The sequence below is a fragment of the Lagopus leucura genome, unplaced genomic scaffold (assembly GCF_019238085.1).
Source record: "Lagopus leucura isolate 7727_CA_CO unplaced genomic scaffold, USGS_WTPT01 Super-Scaffold_100021, whole genome shotgun sequence".
Taxonomy (NCBI): domain Eukaryota; kingdom Metazoa; phylum Chordata; class Aves; order Galliformes; family Phasianidae; genus Lagopus; species Lagopus leucura.
The window spans coordinates 7515384-7540550 of record NW_024962274.1 but is presented as its reverse complement, the minus strand read 5'-3'; the positions used below and the strand labels follow the sequence as shown (position 1 = coordinate 7540550).

Below are 25167 nucleotides of genomic sequence, written 5' to 3'. Positions count from 1 at the left end.
GTTCAGATGTACTATTTACTACCTATTATGCAATGGTCCACAGAGATCTACAAACAAGCTTTCCTGACTACAGATCAGTAATGCATTGCTTGTTCCTGGTCAATTTTTGTTGCAGCTAGAGAACAGGGTAAGTCAAAATGAGACATCTTGTTAAAAAGAAAATTACAGTATTATTTTGCATAAGCCATTCAACTACTTTTCAAAGGTGGAAAGAGCTTGTCTTACACTTTCAGATTCCTTCTCTTGCTCTTGTATATTCTGGGGAGCATTGAGCTACATCATACATGCCAACCCAACATTAAGGCACTCTAAGTGTTACAAAGCAACCAATGCCATATTTGAGGCTCTGAACAACTGTGAGACATAAGGATGCTTCCTTGCTTGTCCACATCCTTCTTCTGTGAAGAACTATCATGAAACAACCATAACCAGATCCTCTGTAGTTGGTGTCCTCTGTATTTATCACGTAGACTCTACTTAAACCATCTAACATAAACTGGAGTTTCTCTTAACCCCTCAGGTAGTTCCAAGGATCCCAGGAAAGGGGTTGATCCTCTGGTACTGTGTTGTAAGAAGCTTTGCATACATCTGAAGAACTGGATGAACCAGAGAAAGGTCTGCACAAGCTGGCAAGGACACAAGATATAGAGTACAGCTGTGCATCCTTAACTGGGACCATGCAGCAGCTGTTTGTCTCTAGGCTCACTGGTTCATCATGGCCTAGTGTTGTGGCTCATTCAGCTCCAGTGCAGCACATCTGAGAAGCCACACTTCCAACCTAGAATTTGAACGTGGGCTGCATGAAGGAAACAGTGTAGAATGGGCGTTGTTCGTTCATACAATGAAAGAAAAGATGGATCATCCAAATAGACTAAGTGAATATCAAGAAATATTTTATTGTACATGTAATCAAAGTTTTAAAAAACAGACAAGAAGGAGCAAGGGACAGATTTATCTAGCATTGCTTAATATGCAGAGTACAGAAATACAACTAGTAAAGACTGAACACATACTAATATCCTTTGCTCCCCTTCCCTGCCCCCAGTGAAAGAGGTTATACAAGCAATATTAGTAAAGCTTCAAATCAAGCTTTCTCAGTAATTGCACACTTGAGCTGACATAATTGGAAGTATGTTCAGTTTCATGAGAGTATGTGTATTCAAAAGAGTTGTTCATAAACCAAAACACCATCTCTTTAGTGGTTTGTAAGCATTACTTGTTTAACACCAAGAGTATATTTAAATGACTAATGACTTAGCAGCCATAACTGTCTTGCTATATCTGAACTGACACTATATTTAAGTATATCAATTATAGAAAATAGATTCCTTAGGTTTAAGAATATGTAGTAGAGAATATATTATCTAGTGTCAAAACCTTAATGTAAGATAAGTGGTTGTCGAGAAGTGGAAGTATTCACAAAGAAGGGGAGGGAGCTGCATGCTGAATTGGGAAATATTGACTAATCAGAACTAAAAAAGCTGAAGCTCAGGAGTATTGGCTGCAAAGGAGTTATTACACTCCAGTATAACTGGTGTAGGAGTTTCAGAACGCTTGGTTTAAAAAGAAAACAAAAAAAACCTATTCATCCCACATCCACACTAAGCTTCCAGCTTAACACACCACCCTAGATCCTCCTTACCACAGCAGGTAGAATCTTAAACAGCTCTATCCATGTCATCAATGCTCTGCCTTACACCCTCCAAGGAAGAAGACTGCCATTCTGTTCCAAAATCGGATAGGAAGAAGTCCGAAAGCGAATGCAGAGCATTACTGGGGCTTACTTACTCCCTTCAAACATTCAGCTTTCTTCCCGACTTACAAGGGTGAAGGCCTTGCAGCAAAAGCTGTAATTTTTTCCAGTACAAGCCAATTTACTCTCAATAAGAAGAAAAAAACCTTTACCAAAAAATGTAAGCTATACAGCATGTATCAAGGCATGAATCCGATCAGTGTGACAAGTGCTAAATCCTAAATTGAAAGCAAGACAATTTTTGGGATTGACACAAGACAGATCTGTTTATTTTTCATTGGCTTAACACACCTGGCAAATTAAATGACTGCTAGCAAAACTTCTGGAGAATGGCCAGGGAAAGGTAGACAAAGCCAGATCCAAGATACCATATTCTGGATTCTAATGCCCTTTTGAAGACTATCAGCTTTTCGGCTTAAAACAGCAGAGAATCTTGGTATTACTTACACCATGGTCTTCATATCCTGTGGCCTATAGCATGGTCCGATGCAGATTATTAGCATCAAGTTAGACAACCAGGACTTGAGCTCACTAACACGCATAGCACCACTTGATCATTGCTGCATTAAAGTCAGTCTAACCTTCTAATCCTCCGCCAGAAAGTGCCTGCTACCTCTGACAGCTGTACAACACTATCGACTCTGGGCCAGAGACCTACCCACATTTTGTCTTCACAAATACGCACCTGTTTTCAGAGAAATCTAAACAGCTCTAAGCTTAGAACTCTGACATGTGACCCGAGCTTCTGAAGTTCTCTTTTCAGTACTCAGAAGTAGGAAATTCGTGACTGACAGACCAGTTTATTGCTAATCTCAGTTATTTCCTGTATATGCCAAATACAGTTTTTAAAGCCTCCCAGTTCCTCTTCACAGCTCTCAGCCTTAACATCGGGAACAGTCGATACAGATCTTAGAATTAACAGACTTGGGTGCAGGGTAAGAAACAGCAGCTGTTCTGTATCTCAGTAACTACCACTTTGGAAGGTCTCAGTTTTAGGCAACACCAAGGCAGTATTTAAATGTATGCTGCATTTTAGCAGAGATAGGCTACCTACCATTAAAGAAACATCAGCCTTTCCACAGGAAAAAGTCTCTAAGACTTAGCTGGCCATTTTTTCTTAGCCATGACATTTAACAAAGCAGATTTACTTAGCTTCCCATTCTAACAGCATTACAGAACTGTCAAAGAATATGGCTCATCCCAATGGCCTGTCTTTAAAGTAGAGTAGCTGGGCTGCACATTTTAGTAAGACCTACGGAAGTTTGTTAGCTATGCTAAAACTCTACTTAAGAGCCTAGAAGTGTTTGAAGAATTACCAACTACCTAAACAGTTGTCCCACAGAAGTGATTTCACTGGTGACTGAATTTGAAGACAAACACTACAAGAAAGTCAATAAAGGAAATCTTGTATGTTCAAAGGTTCTCTTACTATCTCATCTGAAAGAAGCTACCTGCCACTTTGAAGTATTTCCTCCTTCCATAGGAATAACCAACATACCTTTTGGAGGCAGTATAAACAGTGACTGCTCAAAAGTATTTATACAGAATTGCTTTTTGGAAGAGAGAATAAGTTATTTTACTACTTGAACAAACTGAACGTACTATACTCATTTTACTCTGATAAGTTTAAGCTACAAAGTATCTGTACAAGATATACCAGCAGAGATAGCACACTGTTAACACTACATATAAATCAAGTAACAACAGGTCCTTTCATCAAGGTGTCATATTGCAGGTAAGCCATTTTACATTAGTCCAAGAGGTTGTGAAACTGCACTTCCACACCAAGGAGATTCCTGGTGAGCCCAACAGAAAAGCTGTGCTCTATAGAGGTGACTGTCCATCCTGGAACAGCAGCAGGAGAAGAATCAAGCAACCAGTGTTTGCAGTAATATTCTTAAGAAGGATTCCACTCATTGGGTGCATATTGCTGTACATAAGGTGCATAAACCTGTCAGGTATTAGATCAACGTGAAGAGAAGCCAGTTGCAAGGCTGCAACCAACTACTGGCGTCATGTCCCAGATCTAGAAGAAAATAACGTGGAGAATTATATAGCAACAATAAGACCTAAAATATATTTCTCTAACAGGCACAGAAGCAGACAAAGACTTCTCTGGACACGAGGTAGTAAATGCTGTTTAAATTGGATTTGAGGAGGACAGGGATGTACACCAGCCTTACAAACCAACTGCCAAACCTCAGTCTCAAAAAAATCTACCTTCTAGCAGTTCTCTGGAGGTCTGGTCTAAAAAACTGCGCTATGCAGTTTGATATAAACATACTTAGAAAACAACAGGGATGGCCTGGAAGAGTCCTCGGTTCTGACTATGGAGGATGCATAATTTAAACATAACAAGATTCTACATCAGTCTGATTTCCAAGTCACTGTTTCATAAACAGGGCTTTCAGTGGCAACGCTCCAAGAAGCCAGGAAGCTCAGAGCTTGCCCTTTTTATCATGTCTCCATCTTTAAAACCACTAGCAAATTCTGCTACTGCTGACACCTGCTTTGTTTGTCCAGAAGACACCAATGGTAACCATTTCTGACAGCTAGACTCTATACAGTGAACTTACAAGTAATTTCCTTATTCGGTTACACAAAGGACAGCCTGCAACAAATCTGATTCTTGCTATACAGAACAGTTAAGTTTTATAGCAACAGTCACTGGAAAGAAAAATGTAAATGCAAACATCAGTTCTCTACTGAATTTGTCTAATGGATGGAGGACAGAGGGACTTGAATACCTTCACAATCCGATCACTCCCACAAGTGACCATTAGTCCTCTGGAGATGTCCATGGACATGTGTGAAATGTTGTGCTTTCCTTCATGAAAGGTTGCCAGGGAAGTACGGCTGCAACAGAACAGTTCAAACAAAACTGAGCCATGAGATGAAGTCTAATGGCACCACTGCAGCACTGGAAAAGGAATTTCCAACAAAAATCTTTAAGTCCAAAGAACTGCAGTGCCGTATTAAAGGGGACAGAATTAAATCAGTGAGTCATGCTAAAGCATTGCTTGTATAATTAGTTATACGGGTGTGACAATTCCTGACTTTCCCTGCCTGTTAAAAATGCCAGAGCAGAAGTGGGAAATAACTTAAGTACACAGTATTCTTTCTCATTACATTTTTACCCCCTGACTACTGTGAGTAAGGTAGGGCACAGCATCTCCTTTTCAAAATCTTAACAAGATTAAAAAAAAAAAAAAAAGTGCTCCTTCACAACTCTGCCTAATAAGACAGTAAATGATGTCTAACCCAATTTGATAGCATAAGAAAATACTGTTGGGCTGTGAAAACACTGTTGAAGAAACAATTTTCAATAAGTATACATAAACTGATGCATATACAGTCTGGCATCTGTGATGCATTATCAACCACCCATTTAGCAATTTAAAGTGCAATCAATAGCCCTTATCTACAAAGAAATAGAGATGAATTTGTTTCAACCCTAGATCTGAGCTCAGGAATAAGAATAAACTGGATATAAGAGCTTTAATACCACATCTGGTCTAACTTCACTCGCTAAGATACTTGAGAAATCTCTGCCATTATACTTCTTTGAGTGCCCAAACCAAAGGCTGCCTATTAGCACAGAGTCATCTTAGCATATCTTCATAACGCTATGTGAAGATGGATAGCAAGCACAAGAGTTTCAGCACCTCAGCAGCATCTCTTGAATTATTACTCCTTAATACTCACTCTTCATCCTTGATTGACTCAAAACAGGAATCACAGACACGGACCTGGAACTCAAAGCCCATGATTGGGTAACTTGACCGTTTGGTGCTGCACTTGCCACATACTGCTTGCCCACATTTTCTGCAATGATGCTTCATGGAAGAAAACAAAAGACAAACAAAAATATCATTGCATTGTACCCCTTGATCATTTTATCAAACGTTTGTTGAGTAACAACATGTAAGGAAGCCTTCAGTTCTTTTAAGCTCAAACCAAACACTCTGGAGTTCTAAATGGCTTTCTTGCCACCAGTAGGTTTACCTCTGCATCCTTCCTTCTCATCTCTTCTTTCACAATCTTATGAGAGCAGAGGAAAAAGGGTTGGACTGCCATCCAAGGAAATACAGGTCCAAGAAAGCCAGAAACACAGTGCCTCAGTGTCTGCCTAGACCCTCCAGACACCAAGCTATCAGGATATGTTTCACACTGTTGTCCAGTAAGAGAAGGCCACCACGGCTTCACTGAACTGGGTACTCCACAACACGACAGGCTGCAGTTTGCTCAGTTACGGGAGCTGTGCGTTACTTTACACAACACTTGCTATCTGTCCACAGCTCCAGTGAACTGAAAAATTCAGAGAAACCCAATCAAGGACTCCCAGCACAGCCTTCTTTGGCCAGTGTTACAAGTTTGATGCAACACTTCTCACAGAATCAGAAAGTTTCTTAGCATTACCCAGAAGCTGTGAGCTCTCAATAAACACTCACTTCAAAGCACCAAAATACCAAAAATACCAAGACTTAACTGTGTTAGTGATTTTCTGTTTGCTTTTTGCTTAAGTGTTGAAGTACAGCTAAACACTCAAATGAGTGATCTCACCTGTCGCAACCCTAATGTCTTTGTGTCCCACATTTGCTTTATATTCCAGAAGAACGGTTGCTCACATTTCTGACAGGAATCACTTTCTAGCCACTGAGGAGCCTATAAAACAAAAGACATGAAAGCGATTAGAATTCTCTCAGCCAAGGAAGTTTGTTTTAGGAACCCACAGTGAAGTTTTATTTGGAAAAGTGCCATCTTAGCTCTGGATTTTAACACAGCAGATTACCTTGGGTACAGTACAAGGAAGTTAGTACAAAACACAAACAAAACACAAACAGAATCTCAAGTCCGACAGTTTGTTACCAAGAGTTATGCACCTCCTACAATTTTTAAGCCCAAAGCTATATGTGATAAAAAAATAAATTCAAACACTCAAAGACCGCAGCTTTGGCTGCCTAGACAATTTCCAATGCCTTGTGTAATCTAAGTTCTAACAGCTACAAGGCTGTCATGCTCCTCTCTACAGGGAATTCCAGAAATAAATTCTTGAAGCAGTGATCTTTTTTTGCTTCCTTAGGTTAGTTTAAAATCATTAAGAAATCATATGCATTTGCCATCCACATTTTCATTAAGCATTTCTCTTACCAGCACATAATTTTCTTGACATAAACAAACTATGCCAAATGAAAATAGGGCTTTCATACATTTCAGCACACTTGGATACTTTAAGGGATAGAATGTAAGTCAAGAATTCTTCTAGCACATAGACTTGAACTGGAACACGTATACCACTTTATACAACTTTAAGCACCCAATGGGGAACGCTCCCTGAAACCTGTCAGCAAGAAAGCTGGAACAACCATGAACATCTATCTTCAGTTCACTTACATCCATTACTGATATTACTATCAGTATAAAACAATAATATTGTCAGTTACACCATCTCACCATAAACATTTATTAATACTAAATGTCCAGTTTGTAGACCTTCAACCTTGACTGCATCCCCATCCTTTCACCATGCTAGTGGAAAATATTGTAAAGGGTGGTAAAATGTCCAGCATGGGAAGTGGGGAGTAGGAAGGAAAACAGAGGAAATAATTGTCACTCCACCAAGGGCAATTTTCATATTGCTTCTGTTACTTACAAGAGCTGTTTTCAATTAATGATGCTTTTTAAAAGACACCAGTTTAACTTCCTAGTTCCTCCTAACAGAAGGGCAGGATCTCCTCTTATTTTATTTTCAGGCACTAAGTAGGCCACAAGACTGCAATTACTACTACTAACATACAGTTGGAACTGCCCAAGACCAAAAGGTACAGCTGGTAGTGGAGTTACCATTCCTTCTAAATAAAAAGCTTTTCTTCTAATCTTATGTGCCTTACTGCATATTTGAAGATACCTCATAACATCACCCACCAGCTAACCCTTCAAAGGCAGCACATTCAGCACCCTACAAACATTTCATTTCTTTGCTTTTGGATTAGGCTTGGTTGTCATTTTTCCAACAAGTTCTGAAACATCACAGCTGTTCTAAGGTAACTACATTATTTTAATTGTGTTAAAATTGTCTATTGTTTAGGAGCTGTCTTAATCCAGAAGAGAAATCCTAATTGTATAATAAGCCAATTGCTTGTAATCATAAACATACACGAAGTCACTAATACTCTAGAAGTTCTAGAGAGATTTTCATGCTAAAAATGTTAGCACCATCACATACAGCATTCAGTGTGCCCAGCGTAGGTCAAAAAAGCAACAGGATAGGGAAGGCTGAACCTTAAATCACCTTATGGGAACAACCAACACTAACTCATATGACTATGGTTAATGAAAGGCAGCAGTAACATGTATCTTTTCAGTTCTTATGGTGAATATGAATCGATGCAGAGAGAATGTGGATGGCAGGTTCAGGTGACGTGCTCTGAGGTCTTTCATAAACACACACACTCTATGCACTGAACCTCCACATTTTGACTTGCATCTCAAAATCAACACCATGTCTTTATATGCTTTGACATGAATTGAGAACTTAGTTCAAGACTTCTGAAGTACAGTCCATTTGTTTCTGTATTGCAAAGGCCTGCCTACTTCAGAGTGTTCCAGTAGCAAGGGCTGTAGCTATCCCAGGCTCAACATGTCTCATTGATATGGGAAACTAAACCCTCCCAAGCCTGTCCTGCGCATTTATCCATTACAGTGACAACCACTAAAACCAAGCAGGTTTTAAAGACATTGTTCAGTGTGAAAGTTTCAGGCAACACAAGGAAAACAGACAAGGTAACAGATTAAGAAAAGCTGTATCAGCCTCCAAAGAGGAAAAACAAAAACATGTCTTTTACCTAGAGCATGATCTTACCTCTTCTCGGCTGATATCCATGTTCCAGACTGCAATTCCTCCATCAGCTGAGCAAGATACCAGCTGCCGTGTCAGCTGAATGTAACAGATAGCCTGCACCTTGTCACTGAAACAGAGCACACGTTATTTATCCACAGGCATTTAAAACAAGCTTAGTTTCCCAGAAAAGCCTGATTGATCATACCTAGAAAGCCAAAACTGATTTCCAGACACTTTTTGCTAAGTCTACATAGAGCTATGATGATGAGTGAATTGATGCTGCCACATAAGCACTACTCTAGCATCAGGATGTTCACAAGAACAGTGTTGTTACAGCCTTGACCAGAATACCAGACTTACAGCTCTATATTAACATTTGCTGGCAGAAAGCACTGACAGTAAGCAGAGAGCAATTTGCCTCAGAGTGCAGGTGCCAACTGCGTTAGCAAGGAAAACCACTTACCAAAACAGAGACAACTGGAAAAATCAAGAGAAATGCTTGTTTCAGGAGATAGCTAGAAAGCAGATGGAGCTTCTACTTTTGCTAATAAACCACAGTAAGTTTGTAGTTGCAAAGAAAAACATGCATTCACCAGTAAGACAGATGGCTGAATCCTGAACAGAGTCATGGCAAAGTGAAAGTCAATCCAAATAAACTGAACAAATGATCTCAAAAAGTATTAAATATGCTTTGCAACATGTAAGTTTAATTTAAAAAACAAAACAAAACATTCTGCTTTTCAGAACTCATTTTCCCATTCAGTACAAAGTTTGATGCTAAGTGAGATGTTAAATGAGAAACTAACAATGTTATTAGTCTTCAAAAGGATACATGATGCAGCACTAACAGCAGCATAAAGTTCTCCAGTCACTGCCACCAGTTACACTTCTGTAACCAATACTCTATTAGTTCTTTAGTCTTAAAACTAAATCCTCAAGATTTAACAACAGCTGTAGGGTGGAGGCATCTACAAATTACACAAGAGGAGAATATGCACTATACGAATACATCTTTGAACATAAACAAGGTCTCTATAACCACTGCATTTCTAAGTAGTAGTGGTGAACTGCCAGTCAGATTGAATTAAGGGCCTAGATTTAAGAGAAGCAGCTAGATAGTGTTGTCCCTCTAAAAATACTGACAATAATATGAAATTAAATACAAACAACTACATAATCCACAGAACAGTGAAGATGAAACATGCTTATGAAATCTAGAGATCCACTCTAGTAATTTAGTTTATCACCTCACAGATCCTCACAAGTAATTAAGTGTTTACAACGTAGAAGCATACAACTTTATGTAAAAGTTCAAGCAATGTGATTGAAGACTACTTTTCTGTCACATTCTTATGGTTTAGAAATGCCAAGCCTGACCAAAAAATGCTATCAGTAAGTGCTTTCCTAGTACTGGTTATCCTTCTTTCCCTCGGATAAGTTTTAGGATAAGGCTTCAGTTATGCAAAAAGTTCTCTTTGTTATTCACAAAGATTTAAACATTTTGCCATGCTATTTAGCCTTTCTCCCACTCTGTGTTTGTTGCAGAATATTCAGAAAAAACACCATTACATACTGATGGCCCTGGAGCAGCAATGTTCTTCCTTTCCTTCCACCAATATCCCACATGATAATGCTGTGATCAGAGGCACCCGAGAAGAGCAGTCGTTGAACAGGATCCCACCACAGGGAAGTAATGCTTCCTATGACAAAACATTCTGAAGTTAGGTCTAAGGGAATAAGTGCTATTAAAGTGAAACTTGCAAACTCCCTTAGTACAGTAGCAAATATTGAAAGCTTTTAGGCAAAGGTCAGCATGCAAGATGTAGTCTTGCTAGAGAGGTAAAGACTGGTGACAGAACAAAACCATTCTGAAGAAGAATATCAGAAGCAAAGCATATTTCAGAAAGTTTGAGAGTTATCGGTTTTCTGCCCCTTGTATTTGTCTGCATGGTTTTAAGAGCTAGCAGGTTGTTATGTGATCTCTAAAAGGTGAGAAGTGTCAAAGCCTTCCAAGCAGAAAATAGTATCCAGAACACAGCAAGGTGCTCACTCAGTGGTTACAGACTCAGTGCACAACACTCGTAGGTAAACCAAGCTCTTTACATAACTATTTTTAACATGAAAATAGTTGGAATAAGAAACTAAGTGACCACTGGGAGTCTGTCAGCAAATTCAGACACTGTGTACTGAACTATAAAACCACTTTCAGAAGGGCCAACCTGACTGTGCCTCTCCTTATTCAGATGAAGAATTTAGTCATCCAGCCACACGAGTCAAACTAAATCTGATATGCACGGTAATATATAACAGACTGAAGTAGTAATTTTGTCACTCACGCCACCTACACTTCTGTGGTTGTGGAAACTTTTTTTTCCCTGCTTACAGACTGACATCCTTCCCTTTAACTAAAGCATTCTTCCATTGCTCAGTTGTTATCAAGTCTTGTTAGTCTGATAGCAAGATGAAAAGTAATCATAGCCCAAAACATTTCCTTTCAGCTCTCTGCAGCAAGAGATCTGTCTTGTTGCTCTCAGGACTATTATCACTTTCAGACTGACCCATCTGGGAGTAGTTATCTCAGAGAACAGTGACCACCTGTTCCATATCAGGCAATTTAAATGTTATTTTCAGCACTACACAGAGTGGCCTATTAAGTACAGAGAATTCTGGAAGTTGTCTTTTGGGACAAACTCTAAAGCCATTTAAATTGAAAAGTAAACAGTGCTTGCTTACAAAGTCACAGTTAAAGCAAAAGGAACAAGTCAAAGTAAGACCTCTGAAGTCTAGCATGCACAGTTCATTCAGAGAACCAGCTGCCACTCAGGTTTAGAGTTACCTGGCCTAGGGGATCTTACACAGACACCTGGGAAATAAGCTACACAACCTGTTCTGCTTTAAGAAGGTGGAAAAAAATGGAAGATCTCAAATTACACTAACGTAACAAAACCTGTTTCGGTCTCTCTAGTTGAACCAGCTTTTATAAAAGACCAGTTCTTAGTTTTGAGGACTACAGTACTCTTAAGTAATTTATAGGTAAGCCACAGTTGTCTGCCACAGACAGTACTTAGAAGCTCATTGCAGCTCAACAGACAGAATTAGCATTGTGACATCCAGACATGCCGCTTCCAAACTAACAATACCATCTATCAAGGAGATGCATTTGAATACAGACTGCTACAAAACATTCGGAGGAGGTAAAGCAGGGCCAGGAGGATTATTTTGCATTTAACTGAAGCAGTCTGAAACTGAAAGCAGAAGATGCATTTGTCATTTCAAAAAATTCCAGTTTACCTTTCCTACTCAAAGCCAACTTTGTCATTTCACAGCCCTGCAAGCAGTCTATACAGCTTTAGCAAAGTCTACTCCATACTTAAAGCTATTAGAAAACACAGCCTTTTCCAATGGGCCAGATACTCCTGATTATGTAAATTCACCCCTTCACAAATTAGTCAGCTGATACTGAAAGTTGTCAGTATCACAGTAGTCACTGCCTTATTTCCCTCAGCACATCAGTAAATAATGTGTTCCTTCTGTAAGTTTGCACTCTTGCCTTACTCATTACTGCAGATGATGGCTCCATGTCATGTTACAGACTATTTGGTTCTTCATGTTCTTCATCTGATAAGGGCTTCAGCTGTACTACATGAGATGAGACGTTTGTCTCTGACTAAACAGCTGATTCTAGAAGGCTCCCAAAACCTCCTGCATATAGCTTAGCTTCTATTGAACATAGGAAATCACAAACTAAAATCTCATAACTGAATTACCAGAGCAGGAGGGACCTCACTGGAATTAAACAGCTTTTTAGCATCTAGATTTGGGCTTGCTCAAGCTACTTGTAAGTATTATATTAACACTAGATCTGCAGGGGGGGGGAAAGAAGAAAAAAAAAAAAAAAAGCAACACATTCTAGTTCTTTCTCTTCAGCATCAAGGAGACTAAAGTTTTTAAAGGTGGCCATCTAGTGGATAAGTTGCACTTAACTGAATGCATGTTTACCTTTATTTTCTCATCTACAATGAAAGTACTTCTAGGTGTATACAGGACTAAGATTTCCCTACAGCAAGGATGCATCTGTTCTTTAAGAAGTAGTTAACTTGTACTGCTTTGAAAATTTTCTGATTACTACGCTGTACTAATTGTCTGTGCAATATGTATCCTTAGGAGCTGCATATCCAACCAAATGTCTCATCCTGATTTACAGTAAGGCATTATAACCTGAGTCAGTTGGAATCAAGAGAAAGAGTTACTTTACCTTCGTGCCCTTTGAGCGTTGTGATAATCGAGCATGTGTTCTGCTCAAGCTTCAGAAGGGTGATCTGTCCAGAATAATCACCAACAAATGCATACCGAGTTTCATAATCATATCTGAACATCAATCAAGGAGAATCCTCATTTGTTCTTAGAAGTATTTTAAGAGATTGAAACACAGAACACACACATCAGTTACAAAGTTAAAACAAATTGGAGAAGAACATCTTAGTATGCTGGATAAATATTTATGTATCTAAGAGGGCTGGAAGCTGCATTAGTTTAATACTTTTCATTTCTCTCTTCTCACCCTTCCATACATAAGCAACTAAGACAGTATGGAAAATGACATAAGTCATTAGAGAAGCCATGAGGTAATCCATCCCATCATTTAAAATAATCTAAGTAGATTTAAACCATTTCTAACACGTTTACAAAACATCTTCCACAAGAGATGCCTTAGGCTACTTGTACTACAGCTACTAGCAGAATTATTCCAATGGTCACTGGGTGCTACTCAGATTTCCCTATAAACTCTCAGTTTCCTAGCATGTTATACTGGCTAGCACCCCCAGAACAGAAAAACTAAATTCAAGGATGTTGACCATCCACAGTTTACCTTACAAGTAGAAGCATACTCCCACTGTTCTAGCTACTGAGAATAAGAGATCATCCGATTTATGTTCTTGCTTTCCACTTTCAGGCTTTCTGCAGGTCCTTGAACACACTACAGAAGACTGGAAAGTATTTCAGAAGGGGTTCTGCTACGAAACACTGTCACAAAAGCCACAATACATCCTAGTAGAACCTGTTAAGAAGGTCACACACTTTGCATCACAGTTTTCAGGTATTCCATTCTTCTTACTATGCAACTAATGTCTCCAAAAACTAGAGGATAGGAAGCTGGATGGAATCAGACTTCCACATCTAGAAGAAGTATGCTATTCAGGAAATAAAAACCAAGAAAAACCCTATACATCTGACTCCACATAACCCAGGAGTGGTGTATTAACTCACCTGTGCTTTCGGAGCCACAAACAAAAAAAAAACCAGAAGCAGCTGCTAGCAATGTCGCCTATTCTCCACAACAGCAAATAGTAATTTTTAGGAACAGAGTACCAAGAAGTTTACCACAAGTAAAAAAGCACAGGTTTTGCAATCTAACAACACTGAAATCTCTTAAGCCCACAGAAATCTTGAGACAAACGAGTCACTTTCAACAAATCCATTAAGTTCCCAAATATGTGATCCTTTCCTCATCTTGGAAGTTCATGCTGGCATAATCCCTGTTAATCCAGTAAAGAAGAGGCACTCTGCTGTGTTTTTCAGAAGTTTACATATAGGATTGTTAACAAATGAATGCCAGGGATTCTGCTGGTAGAGAAATCAAGCAACTAGCACACACGTCAGAAAGCCAGTTCTTCCAAACTGAAGTCAAAGGCATGATCAGTTTGAATGCCTTTTCAAATGCCACAGTCTTCAGTACAGAAGAAGCACAACTTCAGTAAATTTGGAAATTTACTTTGATCTTGATAGAAAAGGTCATGTGCTTTTCTCTTCATAATAAACCATTCCAGTATTTACAATAGTGTTAACCAGAAAACCTATGGCAGTCAGTGAGGCTCTGAAGCATCAGACTGTTCTGTGAGCAGTCACATAGCACACACACCAATTGACCCGACCCTGTGCTACACTTGGCCAAGTGAGCAGTGTGTTTGCAGGACATAAAACCCCGACTTCTGGAATAAAGACAGCAACAGAACAAAACAACTACAATACAGCTTTGTCAGCTCTTCAATCAGTAAGGCAGGCACTGTACAGTTTTAGGATTTATGGGATTTAGACCCATGTTCAGAAGTTTTAACATATAAGCTACAAGTTTTCTACATCTTTTACATAAAGAATACCCTGAAGTACTTACAGCTGAAAAGACAGTAAGAATTCTTAAGCTACAAATGCTGCAGTTAAAAGCAGTCTGCAGAAATGCAAACAGCACAGACAAGCCTCAATCTGACTTGTAGGTTACAGATTGTTCAACAGATGCTAGTGTGCATTGGTGTCCTGAGTGACATGACCAGAAAGAACACAGGCCAAACTGCATTTCCACAACACACTGACCAACATCTCAACATCAGGAACTACCTCACATTAAGGTTTCTACAACTCATGATCACAACATCCCCTCTACAATCTAACAAAAGCTAACAGAAGCACAGAAGCAGCAGTATTTAACATCACATCAAATAAAGGTTTGCGGACTTGCAAGAGATTTCAACAACAGCTTTCCAGATAAAAAGGAAGGAACAACTTGAGCTAAACAAACAGTAGTTTTCCAGTTTCCTGAGCACCAATCGTTTACAAAGGATACTGTAGACATGAAGCCCATGAGGTGAAGTAATGCCTCCCCAGCATACTCCCACTCCTGGTACACATCCAGCTGATGCACTTGTCATGACCAGTGCTGATAACCCACTCTGATGTCAGGCAGAAGGTAATAGCAGACACTCGATTCTGATGAGCTGTGGGAAGAAAAAGATTCTGGCTAGTTTTCCCTAGAAATTGACATGTGCTTTGCAGACAGACAGATGCCAAAGCTGATATCTGAACAAGGTTATACCATCACGTTATAATAGCCTATAGGCTAATTTAAAAGGCTAGAATTGTCCTGCTTAGTATATGCCTTATAAATAGCTTAAGTGAATCAAACATGCTTGTCAGCTGACTTAAGCCTTTCTCCCACAGAGGGAAGAGATGAGTTCAACCCAGATACCCGAGATACTCTGATTAAGCAGCAGGTAAACCCCCAGCTTCCTCTAGTTAGGAAGCAAGGATTCATTGGGAATAATATAGTACATCTAAAAAGCTTAAATGTTTTAAGTGCCTCCTACCCAATCCCAGGGGATTTACACTCAGATTCGTTCTTTTAAGCACCTGAAAGTCTCTCTAATCCATAGCATTCAAACTGGTACCCAGTCAAAACCAAATCCCACTGGCTTTGTTTAGAATGCTACCACTAAGCAAGAAGTTACATGAGCTTTAGAAAGAACTCTCTCCTAACCTCTAAGATGTAACTATTCTATTGAATGAGTTGACAAGTCATCTACTTTAGGATAAAGGGAGTCTTGTTGCTTTAAGAACAAGGCCTTGTTCTTGTATGCAAGAACACTGCTTCTATTGGTGTCAGGGAGTCATAAGACACACTGTACTTTGTACCACTACATAATCTGTAGCTCTTAAAGAATTTCCATCAGGCCCTCCACATTATTATTCCGATTTTAACCCGCAATCATATTTTATATTTCTTCCAAGGATGCACAAATGCTGAAAATTTAATCTCCATAAAACCTAAAATAATCCCTATTTCCCACATGCCAGAAAAGGTCTTTTTCACCCATATTGCTGTCCCAAAAGACAGAGACTCTCACCTTTAGCTAGTAGTAATTTATCCCAGTAATTGCAGAATGGAACTTGCAAATATCAACCACACCTTTAGAAAGCTCTTACCCTACACATTGATGCAGTACAGCTACATCACTTCAAGAATAAAATCTGAACTCGTTAGATCCGGTTCATTACAAGCACAAGCTAATGATGCATTGAGCTTTGGTAACGACTGCAATTCAGACTCAGCTGACTGAAGATTACTCAATAACAATGTTTATCTTATGGTAGTTACTCCCAACTAAGTGACAACTGGAAGAGTATTTGAACTTCAGAAATCTCTGACTCTGCCCAGTTTCTCAAGCATTTTAGAAGCCCCTCCTTCATACATACATTAGTGTAGACACTGGTTAACAGTTTACCTGGATAGGTCTTCACAAAGTTCATCTTATTGAAGTCCTCTGAAATATGAAACTCCTAAAATCAAAGTGGAACTGTTAGCAAAGATGTTGCAGTAACATTGGAATGAGTGGTACATAGAAAAAGAGCAATAGCCTCACAGAACAGAATTTGCATCATAGCAGTTTCAGGCTAAAGCACAACACATGGATATGCCAGCTGCAAATTACAGTTATTACACTAACATGTATTTTTACCACAGAGTATTTTCTGAGGAAATACTATAGGATGAGATGAGACCTCATTAGCCCCCAGCAGGAACAAAAAGAACTCCGTCTTGCTGTACTTTTGATTTAAAGATCTGAAACTTCATAATGAAGAGACAAATTTAAGTGAGAGTATTCTCTATTTGATTCATTAGAATATACAGAATTTTTAAAGTTTTAGCTTATTGATAGTTAGCTATTTCTATTTCTGACATTCATATAATACCCTGTCTCCACACAGAACACTTATTCTTTTGACCTTATCTTCAAAGAGAAACCACTAAGACATCTGAAAGTCATGGGGCTTCCACTCCTTTGCCAAGAAAGCTGGGAAGAATAAAAACCTGCTTTCTATTCTGCTGTATGTACCCACTCTCCAGGAGCAGAAAAGAAATTACAGCTGACGAGTAGCAAACCAGAAAGACTACTTCTCTAAGAGAAAGACATACAGTTCTCTATGCATGCAAGAAACAATGCACTGAACCTAACCCTGCCTTTCCTACTGCAGGACTAGCGTTGAAATTTCAACATCATGAAAAGGTCTGCAGTAAGTCAGTTCAGACACATGCGACTGGATCCTGGGAGATCAATACTTCTGAATATGCAAGCTAGCTGCATCACAGTCCCTGTTAGTGTACCCCCCAGGGCACTTCACACAACTTAATATATTCCTTGAAATAATTCCCTACAAAGCATAATAATCCAGGCTCATTGCTACACTAGTGCCTCAGTGATTTCTTGAGGCTAGTTAGCTCACATCTAGACAGGTAAATTCTTCTTTGCAATTCTCCAATGTGCTACTCAGGTGAATTGTCAAGGAGTTCAGCCATTTATTAATAACTGCATTCCAAAAAGAGGGGAAAGAAAACAAATTATCAGCTGCCAGCAACACTTGATGCTCCCAGACAATCTAAGCAATTCTGATCCATGTACTGAAAAGAAGTCAAGCAACTTACCATGATGGCTCCATTATCCTGGCCTACAAATATTCGCCTGCTGTCATGATGATAAGCCATGGCCGAACACGGAGCTGTCAAAAAAAAGAGAAGCCCTTGAAGTTGCTTAACTTGAAAATTGTAAGAAGAGTACAGCGTTCTAAACCAATACCATCTCTTCTCACATCCTCAGAAAACATTGCCTGAAGTTTATTTAGAGTTTTAAAGCTACAGGACAGTGGAACATTGCAGTGATCCGGGACAAATCCATTACTACAGACATGCTTTATTCTGTAAAAACCCTTCTAGAGCTCAATCTGAATAGTCTATTTTGAGAACTGACAAATGGAACAACTGCTGTAGTTCAGACCAACAGGAAAACAAAAAGATTACAGTTGGCATTTAGGATCCAGATCCTAAGCTACTTGTCTACAGCTGCAATGACACAGAACATCAGGGAGACCAATTCTTTGGTCTTCATTTAATATTTGAATACAAATTACTTCAGAAATTGTCATTCCAAAGACTACCTTTGATTTTACTGATGATTTACTTCATCATCGTATTCTGCCTTTTTATATACGATAGGTATGTAGGCAGGAATTCTACATTAAAGAGCCTGTAGTGAAACATTCATGCGAGGTGATGCCTAGTACTGACACTGAAGATCTGAAGCAGCTACTCAGTACTACTTTCTTAATTATCTAAATGTTCAGAAGTAATAAAAAACATATACCTTGGGGAGCAGAGAATATTCTTTCAGTTAACAGTTTGAAAAGTTCACCATTCAGCTGATGAGCTATTTGCCAGCATTTGAGACATCTTGAGCAGCAGATCCACACAGCAATTTACCTGGTGAAGGATCTGGTTCACAACAGAATACAGCTAGTTTCAAATTAAAGCCTGACAGCGAGTTGTTGCAAAGCTCCCAAACTAAAGGTTACCAAGTGAATCCAGTGCTTGAGGAAAGAAGTATGCTACACTTGGCCATCACTTACCATCTCCAAGATTTTACTTACATGACATGGTGTGATAGATGCTGGGCCAGTATTGTCCACTGTCTCTCTTCAGCCATACTCGTATTGTTCTGTGTTGTGGAAAGGGCGAGGAGAAGACAGTTGTAAGTGCATCATCTCTGGCATCTGAACTAGTTTGCTCCTTAAATATCAGCTCCAGGGATACAGGAGAATCAGCAATGAAGTAGGAAGTTATCATCAATTAAACACAAAGCTACAACAAACACACCCAAAGGGATTTTACATTTAGAAGTTAAGAGCACGCATGTAGACAATGTTAAAGTTATTGTAGGTCTACTTGAGACTTCTCCAAACTGCTGTGTCTTATTTGTAACTACTTAAATTCAACTTCCCCATTCCTAAATGGAAGCCTAAGTAATCTGTAAACACAGGTACCTGAAAACTATTTCAAGAGACTCCAAATCAGGGATGGATTTGTTAAACCACACTGGATCATTAGTAAGAGTTTAACAAGAGTGTAAAAGGCAACAAGTATCTTGCATCTGGACCAGAACTTTGCAGAACAGGATGAAGATGCAAAGGTAGTACTCTAATTTTGTAATTCCTGTAAGAGCTGTCCTTTAAAAAACTACTCATAAAATAAAGCAGACATTGCCTACATTCTTAATGTACTTCTTCCCTCTTCTAAAAGATTAAATCTTTACAGCTGAGTACACATTGCCTCAAAACAATCAAGATTTTCAGCTTTTGGTAATACACTCTTCCACCATCTTCAGTGAGAAATGCGTATTACTCCAGTTCATTTAATGCTTTGCACTAAGATTGCCTCTTAAAAACTACGACTTCCTCCTTACTCTAATCACACCCTCGTGGTGTGGATTTACCTCACAAGCTGACACTGCAGCCACCACTTCCCAGCAACGTGCATCCACGCCATCCTTACGATGCCAATGCCAGCTGTAGCAGAGGTCAGCTTTTTCAAGCAGTTAAACAGCTTCACCATACTCAAACTGAACTGTTCTGAACATCTCAGATGGTAGCTCACACCCATCCTAATTCAACCCTGGCACTTCTAGCAAAAATCAAGTAATTATTTTTTGCTGTAAACAGACTAAACAGACTAAGAGTTACTGTAGCAACTGACATAATGCATTGTTGATTTTTCCACACTTTGTTTCCTCCCAGTATTGTGGTCAATTGCACTGGACTGGGAATTCACACGAAGGAAGCAAGGATGTGCTTTTTCTAAACAAATTTCTGAGAAGCATAATTTCCACAGTCGTAATTAACGACACAGTTGCTTCCTAAAGTGGACAGCCTAAGCAAACAGTTGCCAAAGCCAGCAAAATTAACTTCTGAAAGCTTCTTACTTCAGTTTAAGTAAGATTTTAGACTTCACTAAACTCATGCTTGCAAAGATAAGCAGTAAGACAGCTTTCTATCTAATTACATAAAGCTCTCAGCAAAATCTGAAGAGATTGCCTCACAGCAGCTCACTAACAGCCCGTGTCAAGATCCCACTTTGCAGTTCTTTCTCCTACACATCCATAGCTAGGGCCTGTCTCCTTTTCCTTGGGAGAATTTGTTTGTGAAATAGCAGTTCTAGCTTAAAGAACTAAGCAAGTTCTCCAATAATACCACTTCCACAGCCTCCTTCTACCACAAAACTGTTGTAACACGAGAACCATGGTGTCAAGTCTGAAGCCCTCTGCCCAGAACTTGGTATTTATTTTACGAATGGGCCCTGTTCTCAGTACCAGAAAAGAGCTGCCTGCTGCTCACTTTCTACATGTGCCCCCTATTAAGGGCCTAGAAAAAGACAGGTTTGTTTGAAGGTAGTCTCAGTATGGATGTAGAAATGTCAATATGCATTAAGGATCACTCAGAGACAAACACACACCTTTTAAATTACAACAAACTTGAATATTTGAGAGTGGTGGGAAGAATTTTTTTTTAAGGCCTGAAAACTCCCCTAACATTGAATATTATTCATGAAAGAGCAATTCAAAGGGGTTTTGTTTGCTTGCTTAACACTAACACAAAACGATCTTGAAACAACACCAAAATATGGCCTTACCAACTGCTAGTGATTTTCTGTTTCCCAATGTTTCATTAACAGAACAAGTAAGCACCAGACAGTGATGGAGAAAAAGTCTGGGGGTTGAACGGGGAGAAGAAAATCCTTCAGCATTCCTACAGCGTTTGCAGCTCATGCAACTTATGCAGCCCTCTAAAGCCAAATGCACGTCAGGGAAAAAGAAGTGGTGAAAGATCAGCAGGCAAATCCCAACTTGCCCCAGTACAAACAGCTGCACCACGGTTGAACAAGTACCGTGCCACTACACCAGTGCCATCTTTCAAAGACCTCCACATCACTAACAACTGCTTTTCTACCTGAGATCAATCACCAACAGTTGGTTTTCTGGCAGGAACAGAAGATTGCATTTTTCTGGCAGACAAAATAAAGTAAAAGTATGTAGACTGCTATTGACTGCGTTCCCAAAACAACATAAGGAATCTGGTATAACCACAGTGCAATGCCAGTTCAAGGACACAGCAGGCAGCTGATGCTTTTTGTCAATTTCTGCTCATTAAAGCATTAGTTTTAACCAACATTCAAATCCCACTAGAAAATCAGCAATTTAAGCAGCAATTCCAATCCAACGGTGGCTGCTGACTGTCACAGAGCACCAGTACTGAGGTATGCTAGAATTTCTACAGAGCCTGTTAGATTGCTATCAATACAGAACCTTTACCTTCACTGAGGGGCCCCTACACTACCTTATTATCCCTCAGCATCCCCAGCTACCACTGGGAAACACACATCCTGCCATTTGTTTGCTGAGAACAACGACACGAAGGTCAAGCGCAGGGATCTGACCATCACAGCCATGCAGCCCACGCTCCTTCTCAGACCCCAGAAGCCACACAAGCCAGCTGTGAGCAACGACCTCACCCACAGCAGGCTGAGCAACGTGCTGCCAGCAGCTCCAGGTGTAGCCTGGGAGCTGGGGGCAGGCAAAATACCTGCAGGAGCATTGAGGTAATAACCCTTACCAGGAACCTTCTGAGAAAGCTTCACAGATGGTAAGTTCCCCAACTGAAAACAAAGATAATCCTGCATGTATTCCTGCCTCTTTTTGGGCTTCAGAGCACACTCGATTTTTATTGATATTCACAGACCTGCTACGGTACTTTTTGTATCCTCGAATAAAAATAGAACCATTATTTCTTAATGTAGAAAATAACACCTGGAATAGAAAGAACGCCAGCACTTCTAATGAAGATAATCCACAACGTGCAGAGGATGTTTTCCTTACTATCTAACATGTAAACACATTCCTGTGACTGGTTACTCTGAAATGCTTGCCAGCCTTAGCTTATCAAGGTTTAATACTTGGGCCCTACTGTTCTGGTATACAGCTCAAAGGGGTTGTACACAGCAACTCTTTGCTTCCTGAACTCTGTATTTGCTCACAGTGCCTGTTCTGCAGCATTAACACCTACGCCCCATTTTTATGGAACAAACAGGAGAGTAAAAATTTGATAACATGCTAAACTGCAGGTGAAAGATAGGTGAGTGAGTAGGCTTTGATGTACTGTGTACCTCTGATTAAGGCAATACAGCACAACAGTGTCTGAAAGCTTAAAGATCTCAGGGAGCTCCCTCTCTAAGGCAGGCTGCAAGAACTTAACTTCAGAAGTGCAAAACTTCTCTCAGAAATTAATGCATGCCCAAGCAGACAGCAGCCTCTCTTCTCTTCACACAGCTCTGTAACCGACATCAAAATGTGCACAGATAAAGATGCAGCTGCATTCTCAGCCCTTATCAGTGTAATCTAAGCGTGCAGGCTGCTAACCTTCAGCACTATACCTTGAAGGTTAAACAGCAGCACTGTCTGCTACAGGCCTCTGCCAGCCTGTACCACACAACTTCTTTTCAGGGTTAATGCAGAAGAGAACTCTTCAGAATCGCTACTTCCTTATCGCTTCCTCGTGAAACACATCAAAGCCAATTTAATGCAAGCACATTAAGATTCAACCCATATTGCCACTTAGAAGCTAACTACCCCATGCACATACAGGTTGAATAAAGAAGAAATTGCTCAGTCTGGTCCCAAACCTACTGTCTAGGACAGATCACAGTTAGTTTTTTTTCTATGAGGACAGAGACCAAGTCTATCTTTCAGCCAAAGCCAGGACCACTCAGTGCATGCAAACATCTCTGCTTGATGCAAATGAGGTGCAATGACTGCCTTTTGTTGAGCCATAGCAACTTGTACTGTTGCTTCAGAGGGTCAGAATTTAAATCCTGATGAATTTACATAGAGATTATCAAGTGCAGAAAGCTGTTTACCTCTTTACACAGCCAAAAATTGCATTTGGAACCCTACGAAGCCCTACTAAGCTGCGGAATCAAATTCTGAGAAGGCAGGTGCTGCTCCCTGCATTCTGAGGGATCACAGATCTCAATGTTTCCAATCTTTGGACAGTATGACACTCTGCAGTTTAAGATTATGAAAACATATAACATTTCAATACTCAATTGTACAGTTTGAGAAGCATACATGCCTTTAATCCTCAGACATTGCTAATGCTGTGCTGAGTGCTTCCAGCACCCTGGAAGCTTGGGAAAGAAGACCAAGAAGATGGTGGTATAACCCTAATGCTGGTATGCCCTCAGGACCAGGAGTTACCACTTCAGAGCACATCTCTGAAGGCTTATCACAACAGGCACCCAATCTGCAAAATAATGTTCTTCGGGAACAGAAGCCTGACTCCAAGTACATCAGAAAACTATTCGTGGATAGCCTTTAGATGATGTAAGGACACCTTTGACTTGAGTTATCCCAAACTCACGGAATTTCAGCATGCAGCAATGTGCTTTTACTCCACTCCCAGTGATTGATAGCTCATTTAAGAATGAAACGTGCTAATCTTCATGGGGTAAAGAAAATAAAAAAAGGCAGAGGGAAATAAATCCAACTATCCTTTTGAGAACTGTGATTTGGTTATTTTCCATACACGATAAATAGAAACCAAAAGCAGAAGCTACTTGTTTTGTCTGCCTTTTGCCAAATTAAACTACTTCTAAGTGCTTGCTTTCCAGAAAGCTCAGCTGGCACTTGTGAGCAAGTAATTCCAAGCATGCCGCTGAACAACACATTCTCACCACCTCTTCAGAGATGTGGAGACAGACCAGCACTCAGATTTCTCAGCAATGCTGATAATCAGTTTCAATAAGCACTGTGGCTTCACGTTCTTTAATAGCAGATACACATTGTCAGGTGACCAAGGACCATCAGGAGCACAGGAGAGCTTTGCTTATCCATGCAGGTGTACCGTAACGTGTCCTGTACACAGTTTGTTACTTTCATCCCAGAAGAATGACGAATTTCATTTCAACCGGGCCAAGTCAGCACTCTCCCTGTCCCACTCCTGCCTGAACGCCCCGGCTAACAGTAAGGTAACAAAATCAGGCTGTGCTGCTGCTGCGCTGTTCCGGTTGTCCTTCCGAACCTAACAATAAAGTCTAGTTAACCTTAACACAGGTACCCTGCCGTTTCACTCACGAGGAGCTGCCTGCTCTCTCCTTCCCGCTCTCCCCGCTCCGAAACTCCTCAACGCCCTCACAACCTCCAGCCCCCGCGCCTTCGCACCCCGAGGTCCCATGGCAGGGCGTCGTGCCCCCGGCCGAGCTGCAGTGATTCCCTGACAGCAGCGGGCAAGGACTCACGGCCATCCGCCATCCCCCGCCACAGCCGCCGCCCGCCCGACGGAGCGGCTCCGGCCTCCCGCTGCCCCGCTCGGGGCCTGAGCGCGCGCGGTCCGTCTCCTACCTGTCCTCGCTGGCCGTAATAACGCCGTCCTCCTTAGGGATTAGGAGCGCGGCGCTCACCACGTCCTGGTGCCCCTCCACCTTGCTGAGCAGCACGGGCCGGCTGCTCTGCGGCCGCGAGTGAATTTCCGCCGCCATGTCGGCGCGGCGCCCCTCAGCTGACGGCGCGAGGACCGCCCGGCGCCGCCCCGCCCCGCCCGGCCGAACTGTGCCGAGTAGCGGCGCACACCCCGCGCTGACGTCGCGCCCGGCGGCCGTACACTCTCGAGTAGACGAGCGACACGCCTCTCCCGCCGGCCGCCCGCGCTGAGGGAACGAGGCCTTTCGTCGAGATGTGCCGTGCTGCAGCGCGGCCGCCAGAGGGCGCTGAGAGACAGGCCTCCGCTTCAGCCTGTGCCGGGCCAAGGGAGCCTGGCGGGGCGGCCATCTCCTCCCCTCAGCAGTCCTGGGAGGATGGTGCGGCAGGATGCTCGGGCCGGCCCTTCGTAATTAGCTGATGCTCAGTGACCATAGGGAAAAGCGGCT

The 25167-nt window shown here is 40.9% G+C and overlaps 1 protein-coding gene across 1 annotated transcript; it reads right to left on the bottom strand.

Annotated features, from left to right (window-relative positions):
- Window positions 1-876: 876 nt before the first annotated feature.
- On the bottom strand, window positions 877-24808 carry WDFY1 (WD repeat and FYVE domain containing 1). The gene is made up of 12 exons (XM_042878468.1): window positions 24644-24808; window positions 18846-18913; window positions 17848-17921; window positions 16649-16703; window positions 15214-15364; window positions 12850-12962; window positions 10168-10294; window positions 8616-8721; window positions 6317-6418; window positions 5459-5589; window positions 4501-4609; window positions 877-3779 (listed from the first exon to the last, which is right to left on the bottom strand). The coding sequence occupies exons 1-12, from the start codon at window positions 24778-24780 to the stop codon at window positions 3720-3722; spliced, it is 1233 nt and encodes a 410-aa protein (XP_042734402.1). The 5' UTR covers window positions 24781-24808; the 3' UTR covers window positions 877-3719.
- Window positions 24809-25167: the final 359 nt, after the last annotated feature.

Coding starts and splice junctions, on each gene's coding strand:
- WDFY1 (XM_042878468.1), bottom strand. CDS start 24,780: ATGGCGGCGGAAATTCACTCGCGGCCGCAGAGCAGCCGGCCCGTGCTG. Junction 18,914..24,643: donor ATTACGGCCAGCGAGGACAG/GTAGGAGACGGA, acceptor TCCACAACACAG/AACAATACGAGTATGGCTGA. Junction 10,295..12,849: donor AACGCTCAAAGGGCACGAAG/GTAAAGTAACTC, acceptor GTTTTGTCATAG/GAAGCATTACTTCCCTGTGG.